Source organism: Ranitomeya variabilis, chromosome 4 (genome assembly GCF_051348905.1).
Source record: "Ranitomeya variabilis isolate aRanVar5 chromosome 4, aRanVar5.hap1, whole genome shotgun sequence".
Taxonomy (NCBI): domain Eukaryota; kingdom Metazoa; phylum Chordata; class Amphibia; order Anura; family Dendrobatidae; genus Ranitomeya; species Ranitomeya variabilis.
In genome coordinates this window covers 295,965,876-295,982,208 of record NC_135235.1, presented here as the reverse complement: position 1 = coordinate 295,982,208, position 16,333 = coordinate 295,965,876, and the positions used below count along the sequence as shown (strand labels likewise).

General features: G+C 47.8%; 1 protein-coding gene across 1 annotated transcript in view; it reads left to right on the top strand.

The window, feature by feature from the left end:
* Nucleotides 1-14,040, top strand: part of LOC143767854 (uncharacterized) — a 46,268-nt gene extending 32,228 nt beyond the window's left edge. The window contains exons 3-5 of the mRNA XM_077256376.1: nt 7,804-7,933; nt 10,118-10,226; nt 12,283-14,040. Of these exons, the coding sequence (XP_077112491.1) occupies nt 7,804-7,933; nt 10,118-10,226; nt 12,283-12,289 (246 nt within the window). The 3' untranslated portion in view covers nt 12,290-14,040. The remainder of the gene's footprint in view (nt 1-7,803; nt 7,934-10,117; nt 10,227-12,282) is intronic.
* Nucleotides 14,041-16,333: the final 2,293 nt, after the last annotated feature.

The window sequence follows — 16,333 nt, the reverse complement described above, 5'->3', positions numbered from 1 at the left end:
GCTGAGTGACACTCACCACCTTCTCAGCTTATCACCAGTCTATCTCACATTATACCCACTTATTATCTGTAACAGCCCCCACCTTCACTCAGCAGGGGTGCTGATAGTTCTCCAACCAAATATTGATGTCCTACCCTTAATTGTATATCCATGCACAGTCCTGTACGTAGCTGAAGTAGAGGGCCACATCATGTCTTATGTTGATCGGTGATGATCGCTGAGGGTTAGATGCTGAATGGTTCTACACTGATGGTTGGAGAAACAGCTACAGCTATGTTGGAGCCGGACAGCAGATGACACTGTTAGCTGTTCCAGTATATTGATATTTGTAGTAGTTCCTCTAGACTGCATCGTATGACCGTGGCCCATGGGCCACATCCGGCCATCTGGCTGTTCCAGTCTGGCACGCGGACCAAGACAACCAAAGGGTGTAATCTTCCATATTGATGATGAAGAAGATAATGGTTACTGTATGTGCCTGGTAAAACAGTTAATTACTCCACAATACCTGAGTGCTGAATGATTTTGCTGAAATCTGCAACATTTCTTAGGAAAGTCTGTAATGACCAGAGGTCCGAATAAGATCCAGTGAGTCACAAACCAAGACTAAGGCAGAAATCTCCAACAGTTGTTTACTCAAAGGCAAAATAACTAAGGTAGTATGGAGAATACCAAGGCAGATGCACCCCAAAGATACACCAATTCAGCATCAGCTGAAATCACTGTGCCACTCCAAGGTCTCCTGAGAAGTGTATGCTCCAACAGACTAATAATCAATTTACCTAACAGAACAACTCAACACAAGAACAAGTGTAAATTGATTGTAGTGCAATCAAGGGAGCCCCTGGAATGGCACACTGAGTATAACTTATACACATCTAATATTAACGATTAAACACTCTGAACAGGGATACCCGGGTATCTATGACTATGGTACCGTATCCTGAGATAGATCTCGTCTCAGGCAGGAATCTGCACAGGCTGCAGCCAGTCCAAATCTTCAGCGACAATAAATTACAGCAAGCTCCTCTGTCTTGTCGGCCGATGTCGAGCCCAAACGCCGGGGACTTAGTTTGGTGGCCTCACGATGTTGTCTCTGCTTCTGTAGCTCCTAGAAATGCTTCCACAACAACCCGTCCGTCTCTATATCAGCAGTCTGTCCAAACTTATTTCTCCACTCAATGCACAGGGACTCCACAAACTCTCAAATACGTACTGAGTTTCCAGTGAAGTCTCAGTCTTCCAAAATAAAAGGTTAGCTCTTCTCCAGAAAACGTTAGCAACAAAAAGTCTCTCAAAAGCTTTTTCTCCAACACACTCGCAGTAAATTCACACAGTCTCTTGCTATATCACTGTAGCTTCTTCTCCTCTTGCCGCCTTTTTCTTCTCTCTCTTCCTTATCTGACACTTTACACACAGGACACCAGACCCCACCCACCAGCACACATTGTCTCCGGGAGTCTCGCAGTGTCTGTCCCTTGCTGCAACAGGCAAAAACCACAGGGTCCTAGTGCTCTCTCAGTGGGACTACAGTTCACCCTCTTACATGCCAACCCACTAGAGGTTGGCGTCCTCGACACACCTTCCCACTCAAATTCATCCTGAGCATATCGCTGTGGCGGTATTCCTGCCATAGATCGTGTAGTTCTCCTGAGTCCTACATCAACAGGTGCAACCCTAGAGGGAGCTAAAGTCTCTTCCGTGGTCGTGTCAGTGGACGCAAGTGGAGTTGTCTCCTCCTGCGGCTCGTCAGGACCAAGCAGTTTACCTGATGCGCTCTCCTCAACAGCATCCTCCACATTCCCAACATTCTCATCACACAAGGCCAGATTGGTCACAGGGGGCAAATAAACAGGTGCAGGAGTAAGCACACCATCAAATTCAAGATCATTCAGAGTACCCGCCCCTTGGGACATGGCCTCTGGCTCTAGGGGGATGGGCGCCAAATCTTCAAACCAGCACCGTTGTAGCATGTTACGGTGCAAATTACGGGTTGGCCCCCCTGTCCCCACCGGTTCGACCTCGTACACTGGAATCTCAGGACTCACCTGTTATCAGATACGGTATCGCCTCCCATCGGTCACTCAGCTTTCCTGACCGTCGTTTTGTCCTCACCAACACTCTATCTCCCGGAGAGAACAATTCTGTTTGCACGGGTCGCGTGTCCCTATGAACCACCTGGCGAAGGCGGTCGCCCACCACCTGATGCACCACCCTCAACCGCCGCTGATGCTCTCGTACCCACTCGGAGGCAGTCCGAAGGGGGATGGAGGAGGGATCTGGCATGTTCAAATCCTCAATGTCTCGGCCAGGTCTACCAAACATCAACATGTGTGGCGAGTAACCAGTAGTACTGTGCACCCTGTTATTGTAAGCCCACATCAATTCGGGAAGATACTCAGGCCAGCGTGTCTGTTGCTGACTCTCTAAGGACCTCAACATTTGCAACAAGGTCCGATTAAAACGCTCACACGCCCCGTTACCCTGAGGGTGGTAAGGCGTTGTTCTCGACTGCTCGATACCATAGAGCTGGTGCAACTCCTTCATCAGCGTCCCCTGAAAGCAGGCCCCTTGATCTGAATGTACTCGATGCGGACACCCGAACACTTGGAAGAAATGTCGGCACACGGCCTCAGCCGCCGACTTGGCCGTCTGATCTCTTGTCGGCACCGCTACAGCATACTTGGTAAAGTGATCTGTCATCACCAGGCAATAGGAGTACCCTGACGTAGAGTACCCTATCAACACGTAGTCAATCATGAGTAGCTCCAGCGGAGCTGAAGTCTTAATAGACTGTGTGGGAGCCCGCTGCTCAGGGCTTTTGTTGAGCCCACAAATTCGGCACTGCCGACACGCGTCTGCCACCATCCCTCCCAACTCAGGGCAGTAGAGGACTCGCTGCAACCACTGAAGTGTCTTTTCACTTCCAAAATGGGCCCCCTTCTCATGCGCCTCACGAGCGACCACTGGACCCATCCCCACAGGAATTATCAGTTGGTACCGATGCTGCAGCTCTGATGGCAGGTACACCTTACGATACAAAAGACCTTGTTCCACACACAATTTATCCCATTGTCGAAGGAGTTTCATTCCTTCCATGGACAACTGAGCCTTGTCCTCTGCACGGGGCCAGACCTTGTTTTGTACCCAACGGCGCACAAGTGCAACGTCCGGACACTCGTCCTGGACTTTTGTCCAATCTGAGGGTGTTTTACCCAGGACACAGGGCATCCCGGTGGCCACCCCACTTGAGTGTACCACACTTTGGAAGATAGGTATTTGCCCCAAAGCTGGAGTTTCAGTGTCCTCAAGTTGTTCGTCAACATCTTCCCCTGATGACCCAAGGGGCACTCTTGACAATGCATCTGCATTGCCGTTTTCTCGACCCGAGCGAAATTTAATGCGGTAATTGAACTTGGCTAGTCTGGCGACCCACCACTGCTCCAACGCTCCCAGTTTTGCATTCTCTAAGTGAGCTAGCGGGTTGTTATCTGTCACTAGCACCTCAGCTCCTGTAAGATACTCGGCGAAGCGTTCTGTCATTGCCCACACCAGGGCCAGCAATTCCAGCCGAAATGAGCTGTAGTTAGCCGGATTTCGCTCGGAGTCTCTTAAAGACCTGCTGCCATAAGAAATCACTCGCTCTCGGCCGTCCTGCACCTGTGCTAGTACTGCCCCCAACCCATGAAGACTACCATCGGTATACAACAAAAAAGGGGTGTCAAACCGGGCGTATGCCAGCAATCGGGCACTCGTTAGGGCGGTTTTCACTTCATCAAATGCCTTTTTCTGTAGGGGTCCCCATGGAATGGTGCGATTTCGAGGACCCAGCGCTGTCCCTCTCAAAAGTTCGTTCAAGGGACTCACCACTTGAGAGAATTTAGGCACAAACCGCCGATAGTATCCTGCTAGGCCCAGGAAGGCCCGCACTTCCCGCAGGTCACAAGGAGGTGGCCACTCTTGTACCGCCTTAATCTTACTGGCTATCGGTAGTACCCCGTCCGGGGTCACCAGATGCCCCAAATATTCAATCTGGTTTCGTAACAGTTGACATTTTTTTGGCTTTATTTTCAGGCCGTAGCTCTTGAGCCGCCGGAGAACTTGACGCAGCTTCTCCAGATGATCTTCAAATGAGGTTCCGAACACCACAATGTCGTCTAGATATATCAGGACTGATTCAAAATTTAGATCGCCTAAGCAATGTTCCATCAGGCGTTGGAAGGTTCCCGGGGCGGTAGCGAGGCCAAAGGGCATCCGGTTGAACTCAAAGAGCCCCATTGGCAAGACAAATGCCGTCTTGGCCCGCTCTTTTTCAGCCATTGGGACCTGCCAGTACCCGCTTGCCAAATCCAACGTTGAGAAATACTTGGCCCGACCCAGGGCCGACAGGGATTCTTCAATACGGGGTAAAGGATATGCGTCCCGTACGGTGTGGGCGTTCAATTTCCGATAGTCCACACAAAATCGGAGTGTCCCATCTTTCTTGCGGACCAAGACTACAGGGGCCGCCCAGGGACTCCGGCTCTCTCGGATCACTTGGTTGTCCAGCATACTGGCCACCATGCTTTTCACCTCTTGATAGAGCCCCGGAGGAATTTGACGATATCTTTCTCTAATGGGTGGAGTATCCCCCGTTGGAATCTCATGCTCAATCGTCTGGGTACACCCGAAGTCCTCTCCATGTCGGGAAAAGGTCTCTTGATGTTCCCACAAAACTCTCTCCAACTGCTCCAACTGCACGGGGGTCAGCTTCTCCCGATCCACTCCCATCTGCTCCATGATCACATGACCATTCCATTCCTCCGTAGGAGGCTCAGTCCGGCCTACCTCGACCGCAAATGTCCAGGATGACTGTTGGTCTGGTCGCAGTTCGAATCCTGCATTTTCCGGCACCTTCTCTGCCGGCACAAACAGTTCAGCCAGTATGGTTCCAGCGGGAATTGCAACAGCTTCATCTAAAACATTGATGCATCGGACCGGCACTCGTCCATTCTTCACAATCGCCAAAGACCGGGCCACATGTACCTTGGCAAATGAGGAACTCTCTTGGGCGGGCTCAAGTAGAACTTCAAGCCCATTCAATCTCTGTGCAGCTCCCACCGGCAGCATTAAGAGTTCCTCTTGTCTGGGTCCCAGCAGGATCGGGGCCCACGATGGCACTCGAACCCGGCCCACCCGGCCACCTGGGACCGCACTTTTCAGCAAGTCGCAACTCAGCACTAGACGGTGTAGAATTCTCTGTGTGGGTCGGTGTCTTGTCGCACGGGCCCAGTATCGGGGTCCTTCACTGGCATACATCTGGTGATTCAAGTCTCGCAGCACGTTCATTCCGAGCGTCACCTCCATCCCTCTTCTAGGGTGGTGATCCACCAGTACTACCCCTTTCTGCCCCAGCTCTTGACCAAACATTTTTAGTTGCATCCACACGATCCCCTTGACTGACAGTTGGCCATTATATGCGGCGGTCAGTCGTATCACTCGGCCATCCTCTGGAATCACTAGTCGACTGAAGTATCTCTCATATACTTCTAGAGGCATTATAGTACATTCGGATCCCGTGTCAACCAAGCACCTCATCTTCCACCCTTCAAACTCTGCTTCTATCACTGGACTACATGCAAACAAATCTTGCTCATTCCGTCGAGGGCTTTGTTCTGGTGGGGCCGCTGCTGCTTGCCCTCTCATGGCAGCGGCCGTAAGTTTAAAGCCGGCGACGGGGTTTCTGGGGCTGCAAGCGTCCGGCAGTAACGAGAGATGTGTCCCTGGCGCCCACACTTCCAGCAGGTGATTGTTCCGCGTGGACGAGGGCTTGACTCATTCTGATAGGACGACCTGGTCATTTGTGGGGTCACCGTTCCAGGGGGTGGGGCAGGAGGCCCCCGTGAGGGGGTAGAGGCAGGATCAACTGTCAGTTGAGACAATTTTAGCTTCAACTCCTTCACCTCAGCACGCAAAGCTTGTACCACGCTTACCAGCCCCTCTCCCCCTGACCCTGACGACCCACCTTCCTCCAGCTGGGCACTGTTCACTGACCCCTCGGGCACATGGGCAGATTTCTCTTCCCTTTCCACTGCAGCTCGGTAAATCTGCCAGAAAGATAATTCTGGTGCAACCCGGGCCATTTCCAACAGTTTGTCCCGGAAAAGTCTATTGGCTAAACCGGTGATGAATTGATCCCGGAGCAGGTGGTCTACCTCCCGGAACGCTCCCATGGCCCCCGGGTCTAGTCGCTGCATCTCATTCAACGTCTCTTGCAAGATATTAGAGTACTGCATCAGGGACTCACACTCTCTCTGGGGACTATTAAAGAATAGAGACCGAAGCTGGGCCACACGCGCTCGGCCCCCCAAACTCCCCTCTAACAGTTCCAAAATCTTTTCTAACGTATCCCTCTCTGATTCTGGGCGCACCATCACCATACGCCTAATATCGCCCTCCAGTGCATTTAATGCCAGCTCAGCGCGTAACGCGGGGGTCAAATTACACATGCGCAGAATGCTCCGTATCCTCTCGGCCCAATCTTGCAACGCCATATTGCGCCCGTCGTATTTCGGCATGTGCTGAAGTAAAGCTCCTACAGGCACATACCCTCCCGGAGTCGCCGCGGCTGCCAGGGGAACCCCAACCCCCGAGGAAGATGCGGATACAGCGGGGTCATTTCTATCCTCGCCCTCGTCCATGACAAACACTGGATCCTGCCGACTACGCCAAAAATGTAATGACCAGAGGTCCGAATAAGATCCAGTGAGTCACAAACCAAGACTAAGGCAGAAATCTCCAACAGTTGTTTACTCAAAGGCAAAATAACTAAGGTAGTATGGAGAATACCAAGGCAGATGCACCCCAAAGATACACCAATTCAGCATCAGCTGAAATCACGGTGCCACTCCAAGGTCTCCTGAGAAGTGTATGCTCCAACAGACTAATAATCAATTTACCTAACAGAACAACTCAACACAAGAACAAGTGTAAATTGATTGTAGTGCAATCAAGGGAGCCCCTGGAATGGCACACTGAGTATAACTTATACACATCTAATATTAACGATTAAACACTGAACAGGGATACCCAGGTATCTATGACTATGGTACCGTATCCTGAGATAGATCTCGTCTCAGGCAGGAATCTGCACAGGCTGCAGCCAGTCCAAATCTTCAGCGCCAATAAATTACAGCAAGCTCCTCTGTCTTGTCGGCCGATGCCGAGCCCAAACGCCGGGGACTTAGTTTGGTGGCCTCACGATTTTGTCTCTGCTTCTGTAGCTCCTAGAAATGCTTTCACAACAACCCGTCCTTCTCTATATCAGCAGTCTGTCCAAACTTATTTCTCCACTCAATGCACAGGGACTCCACAAACTCTCAAATACGTACTGAGTTTCCAGTGAAGTCTCAGTCTTCCAAAATAAAAGGTTAGCTCTTCTCCAGAAAACGTTAGCAACAAAAAGTCTCTCAAAAGCTTTTTCTCCAACACACTCGCAGTAAATTCACACAGTCTCTTGCTATATCACTGTAGCTTCTTCTCCTCTTGCCGCCTTTTTCTTCTCTCTCTTCCTTATCTGACACTTTACACACAGGACACCAGACCCCACCCACCAGCACACATTGTCTCCGGGAGTCTCGCAGTGTCTGTCCCTTGCTGCAGCAGGCAAAAACCACAGGGTCCTAGTGCTCTCTCAGTGGGACTACAGTTCACCCTCTTACAAGTCCACCAACTGAAATTTCTGAACAACCCCCTTTAAGACAAATGTTGCCCTTCTAGGTGAAATTTCAACCTGAATTTTCTTATTAATCTTTTCTTATTTAGACTCTTGAGACAGACCTTAATGTGACCAGTCTGTATGGTAGCAGCACAGCCAGATCCGTCACTGCGGAAACAGACACACAGAGCTTGGAAAACACAACATATAATACAGTAGTTATTGAAGATCCTGAAGGTATGATGTTTTACAGCTCCTGAGCCACAGCCTGCAACATACCCCAGAGCTGAATTCACAATTCTGCTAGTTGCTAGAGGAAGCGGTCAACATTCAGCTGTGCATCAATGTTCTGTGCTGCTTTGCATTTAGGGATACATTTGTGGATTAGATTCCTGCTTTTCCCAAAAATTTTAAGTCTTGTACAGTGGCTTGTGAAAGTATTCACCCACACCAGGTAAATGCTACATCTGGCACCAAACCAACACAGCTCATCACCCCAAGAACACCATCCCTAAAGTGAAACATGGTGGTGGCAGCATCATGCTGTGGGGATGTTTTTCGACAGCAGGGACAGGGAAAATGATCTAAGTTGAGGGGAAGATGGATGGTGCGAAATACAGGGATATTCTTGAGCAAAACCTGTTTCAGTCTGACAGTAATTTGAAACTGGGATGAAGGTTCACCTTCCAACAAGACAGTGACCCAAAGCATACTGCTAAAGCAACACCGAGTGGTTTTAAGGGGAAATATGTAAATGTTTTGCAGTGGTCTAGTCAAAGCCCAGACCTTATTCCAGTTGAGAATCTGTGGTCAGATTTGAAGATTGCTGTTCACCAGAGGAAACTAACCTGAAGGAGCTGGGGCAGTTTTGCTTTGAGAAATGGTCAAAAATTCCAGTGGTAAAATGTTGAAGCTCAGAGACTTATTCAAAGCGACTGGCAGCTGTAATTGCTGCAAAAGGAGGCTCTACAAAGTACTGACTTTAGGAGTGTGAATAGATATTGGGCACTGAACCTTACAGTTATTTTGTCAGATTTGTTATTTCCTTCACAGGATGTGAGGTAGCAAAACACGGAAAATGCTAAGGGAGGTGAATACTTTTGCAAGCCACTGTAGATATCTATAGCTATGAAAATCATGATGATTACAACATTTTTAAAAAGTTTAGAAGTTCGATTCATCAAGACCAGGAGAGGGATGGAGGGTGAGGCTCCTGATTGGGAATAGATGGAGTATGAGGCTCCTGATTGGGATGGGATGGAGTGTGATGCTCCTGATTGGGATGGGATGGAGTGTGATGCTCATGATTGGGATGGGATGGAGTGTGATGCTCCTGATTGGGATGGGATGGAGTGTGATACTCCTGATTGGGATGGGATGGAGTGTGATGCTCCTGATTGGGATGGGATGGAGTGTGATGCTCCTGATTGGGATGGGATGGAGTGTGATGCTCCTGATAGGGACGGGATGGAGTGTGATGCTCCTGATTGGGATGGGATGGAGTGTGAGGCTCCTGATTGGGATGGGATGGAGTGTGAGGCTCCTGATTGGGATGGGATGGAGTGTGAGGCTCCTGATTGGGATGGGATGGAGTGTGATGCTCCTGATTGGGATGGGATGGAGTGTGAGGCTCCTGATTGGGATGGGATGGAGTGTGAGGCTCCTGATTGGGATGGGATGGAGTGTGATGCTCCTGATAGGGACGGGATGGAGTGTGATGCTCCTGATTGGGATGGGATGGAATGTGATGTTCCTGATTGGGATGGGATGGAGTGTGATGCTCCTGATTGGGATGGGATGGAGTGTGAGGCTCCTGATTGGGATGGGATGGAGTGTGATGCTCCTGATTGGGATGGGATGGAGTGTGAGGCTCCTGATTGGGATGGGATGGAGTGTGATGCTCCTGATAGGGCCGGGATGGAGTGTGATGCTCCTGATTGGGATGGGATGGAGTGTGAGGCTCCTGATTGGGAAGGGATGGAGTGTGAGGCTCCTGATTGGGATGTCCCACCCCAGCTTGATTCACTTTAGCAGAGATGGGCAAAAATAGCGTGAAAACACCAAAAGTTGAAAATTTGCAACTTCACGCTGCGCAAAAAAATTTTGACTTTTCAAAGATTTTTACACAATTCTGGTGAAAAAGCTTTGGTGAATCGCTCCCTAAATGTCAGCAGTGAATATATCGACATGTATTTATGGTGAACCTATTTTTAAAGGTTTGCTCTATTTTGTAACCTTTCCATTCAGTTTATTGAGGCATGTGGAACCAATAGGGATCCCCTAGTCCTGCGGTTCTGGGATCTGGTGCATCTATAAGCACTTGTACAACACTGTGGATCCTGGAGATCCCCTCACTGTCAGGGTTTGGCATCTCCGCATGTTTTGTTACAAGGACTGATGATTTTTTGTTATGTTTGGCAGGTGGCCTTGATTTGGGCACATTGGTTGGAATAGTAGCTGGCATCGTATCCATCTTTGGAATAAGTGCCATGATCACCATTCTAATTATTCGGAAAATGGGAAGATACTCGTAAGTAAAAAAAAAAAAACTCTACAAAATCTAATTGAAGAAAACGATGCAATAACTATTGGTGAACTTTTATAATACAGTGAAACCTCTAGATGCCTTTTGGAGAAGGATCACTGTATATGGGAACAATGAATGACATTTCATGCCAAACATGTTTCAAACATTGCATACTTTATGGAACATGACCATGTTATGGGGGTGGTGGTGGGAACGGACCTAAGGCCAAGTACTATAGTACGTTCCACTTCACGTGTGTTTATCAAAGCAGCTACCTGCAGTCACCACTAGTGGGAGCTCCCTGCAAATAAGTTTATGCAGCAATATTAGTCATATATAGCCATATGCGTTTAGCTCCCCCTAGTGGTGGCTCCCTGAGTGGCAGAGAATTTGGAAATTTAAAGGGAACCTGTTAGCTGATTCATGCTGTACAGACCACAGGCAGCATGAATCAGATCCTGTCTAAACAATGGCTGCCAGGTATATGCCATAGCATTTCAGAGAAAATATATTTTAACATTCTAGCTGCGGACCATAGACCAAGAGCAGAATAGTCTGGCACCTGCCCCAGCGCTGCTGCACCACGCAGCAAGAAACCTATCAGTTACCTAGAGCAGCGCTGGGAAGAGCCGGAGACCAGATGAATCCAAGGCAGCTCTTCATACTATATGTTCTCTTAAACGAAGATGCATAGTAGCTATGGGTATGGTCAGACACGGCCATTACACAGTACACAGCAGGGGCACATTTATAAGATTATCTCAGCACAGGAACATTAAACACATCCAATTGTGAAAATTATTATTATTCCAAGATCTATTGATTAAGATGCTGATTAAAATTAACTTTGTTTGTGGGAAAAACCCTTTAAGGATCAAGAATTCAGCCCCCCATTAAATAGATATTGATGGCTTTTCTTAAGGCTAGAGTCACATGACAGAGTATTCTCTCACCTGAGAAAATGGGGTCGATTATGCAAATCATACTCTGATCAGTGTGATCAGATTTTTTCAGATGAGGAGAGAAAAAAAATGTCTCCATCTTCTCCATTCTGGCAATCTATGAAAACCATACTGCACTCAGATGTCATCCGAGTGCAGTCCGATGTTTTCAACAGATCCATTGACTTGCATGGGCGAGTGCGATCCAATAATTGGAGCAAACTTGGACATGCTGTGATTTATATTTTTGGATCGTCTCAGTCCGAGGAAAAAACGGCCTTGAGAATGTCGCCATAGAATAACATCGGTCCGAGTGTGATCTGATGTTTTGGAAGAGTTTTCCTGATGCATTTTTGCAGCCTTCTGATTGGACTCTTCCTAGTTTGTACCGGTTTCTTTCAGAACTTGCTTTAAGTAAGAGGCACTTTCTTCTTTCCACCAGGCTTTTTTTTTAAAAACCTTTTAACTAAAGCAAAAATGCTTAAAAAAAACCCTCATCATCATCATATGATCAATGTAGATTTCCTATAGGAACGAATAGGAAAAGATTTCCAAGCATTCTTTTTTTGCTGTTTTAGAGGTATGATTTTGGAGTGGATCCACTTTAAAAAAAATGCATCAAAAGACTCTGTCTGAACAGTCTTTTAGTTACAATTATGCTGCCACCTTGTGGTGGTTTTGAGTATTACGAGTGGATGAGTCTTCGTTGCATCCCTCCTGCCTGGGTTTATCTTCACAGAATGACTGTATGCCTTGCAGCAGCGTTATAACTAGACGAATGCAAAATCTGTAACCAGCACCCCACCCCCTCTCCGATCAGGTGTCATTTATAATACTGAAGTCTTATTATGGCAGCGGGGCCCGTGAGCCCCCTGAGGCACCGCGTCCAGGTGTACATGCTACCTCTGCACCCCCTATACCTAGGCCCCTGACTTGTAGCGTCAGGCTACGTCTCTGACAGTCACCTCGCATGACTGATATCAGGGGTGTTTGCCCTTCCTATATCCTTTGCCAAAATGTCTGGAGATCTGCCAGCACCATTAGTGCTGAACTGTGTATCTTGCAACCTATATAAATATGTAAGTTCATGGTGATATATGCGGCTTTTGTTTCCGCAGGCCCTGAGGTGAAAGAGGGAACCTGAAAGGGATCATTTATTCTGTACAGGAGCATACAACCTTCTGACTGTGAATTATAGGCATAAAACACGTATCCTGAGTGTGATGCTGACAACAGATGAAGACGCCACTGGAGATGGCGAAGAACGGACTAATAAAGTTGTCACAAAGATATATTTATTCCACGTGAAGGAGACACCTGCAAAGCGGGAAGTTCACCTGACTCCATCCATATACATTGCTATACAATGCTTCGTTATTATTTATATAGGTAGCCATTGTTTCGTTTTATAAATTTTACATTTTTTTTTAACCTTTGGTTGAAACGGGACTCACATAATTCTAACTTTATGACTTATGATACACAGGCAAGGCAGTGAGGCCATCTGTGTGACTCCCAAAATGTGAATTCCCACCCATGATCAAATAAGCCCCGCCCACACAGTATAAGGCCGGTTTCACACGTCAGTGATTCCGGTACGTGAGGTGACAGTTTCCTCACGTACCGGAGACACTGACACACGTAGACCCATAAAAATCAATGCATCTGTTCAGATGTCACTGATTTTTTGCGGACCGTGTCTCCGTGTGCCAAACACGGAGACATGTCAGTGTTCGTGGGAGCGCACGGATTACACGGACCCAATAGAGTCAATGGGTCCGCGTAAAACACGGACCTCACACGGACACTCTCCGTCTGGGGTCCGTGTGCGTGCAGGAGACAGGGCTACAGTAAGCTCTGTCCCCCCCACATGGTGCTGAAGCCGGTATTCATATCTTCCCTGTAGCAGCGTTTGCTATAGAGAAAATATGAAGAATAGTGTTAAAAATAAAGATCCATGTGCATAAATTACACCCAGGAAACAGTATTCTATAAGCCCCACCCACACATGAGAAGACTTTGTATAAGCCCTACCCACACAGGAAAAGCCAGTTATAAGCCCCACCCACACCAGGGAAAGCTTTTGTATAAGCTCCACCCACACCGGAAAAGCATTTGTATAAGCTCCACCCACACCAGAAAATCATTTGTTTAAGCCCCACCCACACCAGAAAATCATTTGTATAAGCCCCACCCACACCAGAAAATCATTTGTATAAGCTGCACCCACACCAGAAAATCATTTGTATAAGCCCTGCTTATTATGGCGCTCCCTTTTTTTTTAGAATTTTCTATCAAAATATTTTCCTCGATCCTCCATCCCATTACACAAATAACACGTCACAATCCTGTATGTCTTCCCCCATTTCATAATTGTTATATGTCCTAATGTAGTAGGAATAAACTGTGACCATATAAGCAACTAATGTGCTTAAAGGGGTTCCCCTTCTTGGACAATCCCTAGCGTCCCTTAACAATAAGCTGATCACAATGTTTGACCCCCAGAGACCAGTAGATAAACCTGGCATTGAGTATTATGTTTACCTGTAGCACCTCCGGAGGACAAACAAGGAATTACACCTGGTCCCCATTCGCATCAATTGGTTGTCTGCTAATGTAAGACAGGATAGGTCCTCCAATACTGATTGTAAGCTGTATGGCCAAGAGATGAAGAGGCCGAACCGATGCAACCCCCCACCCCTATGTGTGATAATGTGTATCCATAAACTGAAATGCTTGATGGGAATATGACATTGGCTTCTGATTGCTGGCAATTGAGCCTGTTGTGCACAGGATGGCGTTACTTATGACCATTGGTTTCCCACGGAGGTCCCGATCACCATGAGCAGTGACTGATAATAAAGTGATATGTGTAATCCAAATGTTGTTTTATTGCCTAACAGCATATGATCTCATCAAAATGGAAAACATTTGTCCAAAATTCCCTGGACGTAGTCTTCTAGATCATGCGCAGGTGCAGTGAGGCTGGGTAGATTTGCCCTGGCTGGTGTTTTGCCCAATGTGTGTACTATAATTTGGAAAGATTTCTAAGAAGGTAAAACTCTTTAGCAAAATTAATAAATGTGAGCGGCTACTCTTAGCATGGGCGAAAAATAGAAAACAACCGAGCATGCGCAGGGGGGCTTTTGATGATATACCCTGCCCTTATAGGCATCAATCATACCAGACTGTTAGGGATTATGGCACAGCCAGGATGACTTCTCTTTCCAATGGCTCCATCCCTTATGGCTCATACTCATCTACACTGAAAAGGGACGAGTGCAATCTGATTAAAAAAAATCAACTAATGTTCGTCAATGATTCTGTGCTCATCTGCGACTTTTTTCTCAAAAAATTGCAAGTGGTCTTGTATTTCAGATGAGAATCGCCAATGCAAGTCAATAGGTGCAAGATGTGAGATAGCGCTCACTAGCGGGTAGGGGAATACTCACTTGGCAACAGGATAAATGCACACGGGTACGGTTTTTTTTTTTTAACACAAAACAGTCTATCCGGTTTATTCAGATATAAACCGCAACCACGAACAGATCATTACATCACTTCATATACAGCTTCATCTCACAGACATTAAACATGCTGGACCTTATGTTGTCCAGTTGCCATGGGTGACTGCATGCCGCACAGTTCATTAGTTCATGGAACACAATAAGCACCAACAGTCTGTGGTACCTTACGGGAGCTCCTGCTCCACCTGCTGACTCCTTGTCAGTCCTCTCTCCCTGGGAAAGCTGCCTTATGGGGATCACCAACTTGCCTGACAGGCATACACCAGTCGGTTCCAAACCCACCGAAGGACAGTAGCTTCCCCAACACAGTAGCCGTCACCGGCTCTGCAGGTCCTTGGCCTCACCTCGTGCTCTTCAGGGATCCGGTCCTACTCCCAGGACCCCCCAACACAGAAGCCACTCAGGATCAAGGCCTCACCAGGTGCTATTCAGGGATCCGGTCCCCACTCTGGACCTCCCAACACCCAAGCCACTCAGGATCATGGCCTCACCAGGTGCTATTCAGGGATCCGGTCACCACTCTGGACCTCCCAACACACAGGATCACGGCCTCACCAGGTGCTATTCAGGGATCCGGTCCCCACTCTGGACCTCCCAACACCCAGGCCTTTCCTTTCACAGGACCTTCCAGCCAAGATCCATTCAGGTCCATAGGTGGGTGGTGTGTGTGTGTGTGTGTGGCTAGTTCGACCCACCCAGCTCTCAGAACTAGCCCTGCCAGCCTCCCTCTAAAACAACACAATTACTTGTAGGACTACAGGTCCCAGAACAACCTTACTTCAGGCTGACAGTGCAGAGTATCTTCCTCTGCGACACACATACCGGCCATTCACAATAATGCCGGATTTTGTCTTATCACCATAGTTATGCCTGCGACTGCCATGCATTCCCATGGCCTCAATACACCTCCATGCTTATTCTGGGGAGACCATGCAGTGCCCCCTACCTGTAACAGGGGTCACTGCATCAAAAAGAAAAAAAAATCACAGGGCACACAGACCGTGCATGTGCCATCCAATTTTTTTACTCACCCATCATATAGGAAACCCAATATTTTATCAGCTGAGTACAGTAAATTCACAGTGTGACCCATCAGAATAGAACAGAAGAGATATATAGATAATAAAAAAAATGGAGTGTGGTTCCCTATATTATTCTTCACCAGCTGAGGGAAAGCCGACAGCTGGGGGTTGATGTTTATAGTCTGGGAAGGGGATAATAAACATGGAACTTCCCAGGCTATTAATATCAGCTCACAGCTGTCTACTTAGCCTTTACTGATTATTAACAAGAGGTGACCCCTGAAAAAATGACGTGGTCAAATCAGTGACGTTGCCGCTCGCTGCATGAGAATTTCTCAGGCAGTGATCGGCGACGTCAGTGAGGTCATCGGAGTTCACCTATGTACTTCAGTCACCTTACTGGCATCAACACTTGGCACTGAAGCTGCTTTCGCACACGCAGCTCAGTGTCTCCTGGATGCCAGGCTGAGCGGTCGCCTTTTATGTGACTTGTGGGGGTGTCTTATAGATGCCTCTCCATTACTAATCCATGGGCTTGACATTACAAAGCTGACATCAACCCCAATACTATCACCGCACCAGGGCAAGTGAGAACAGCGAGGCTAAGTGCCATAATTGGT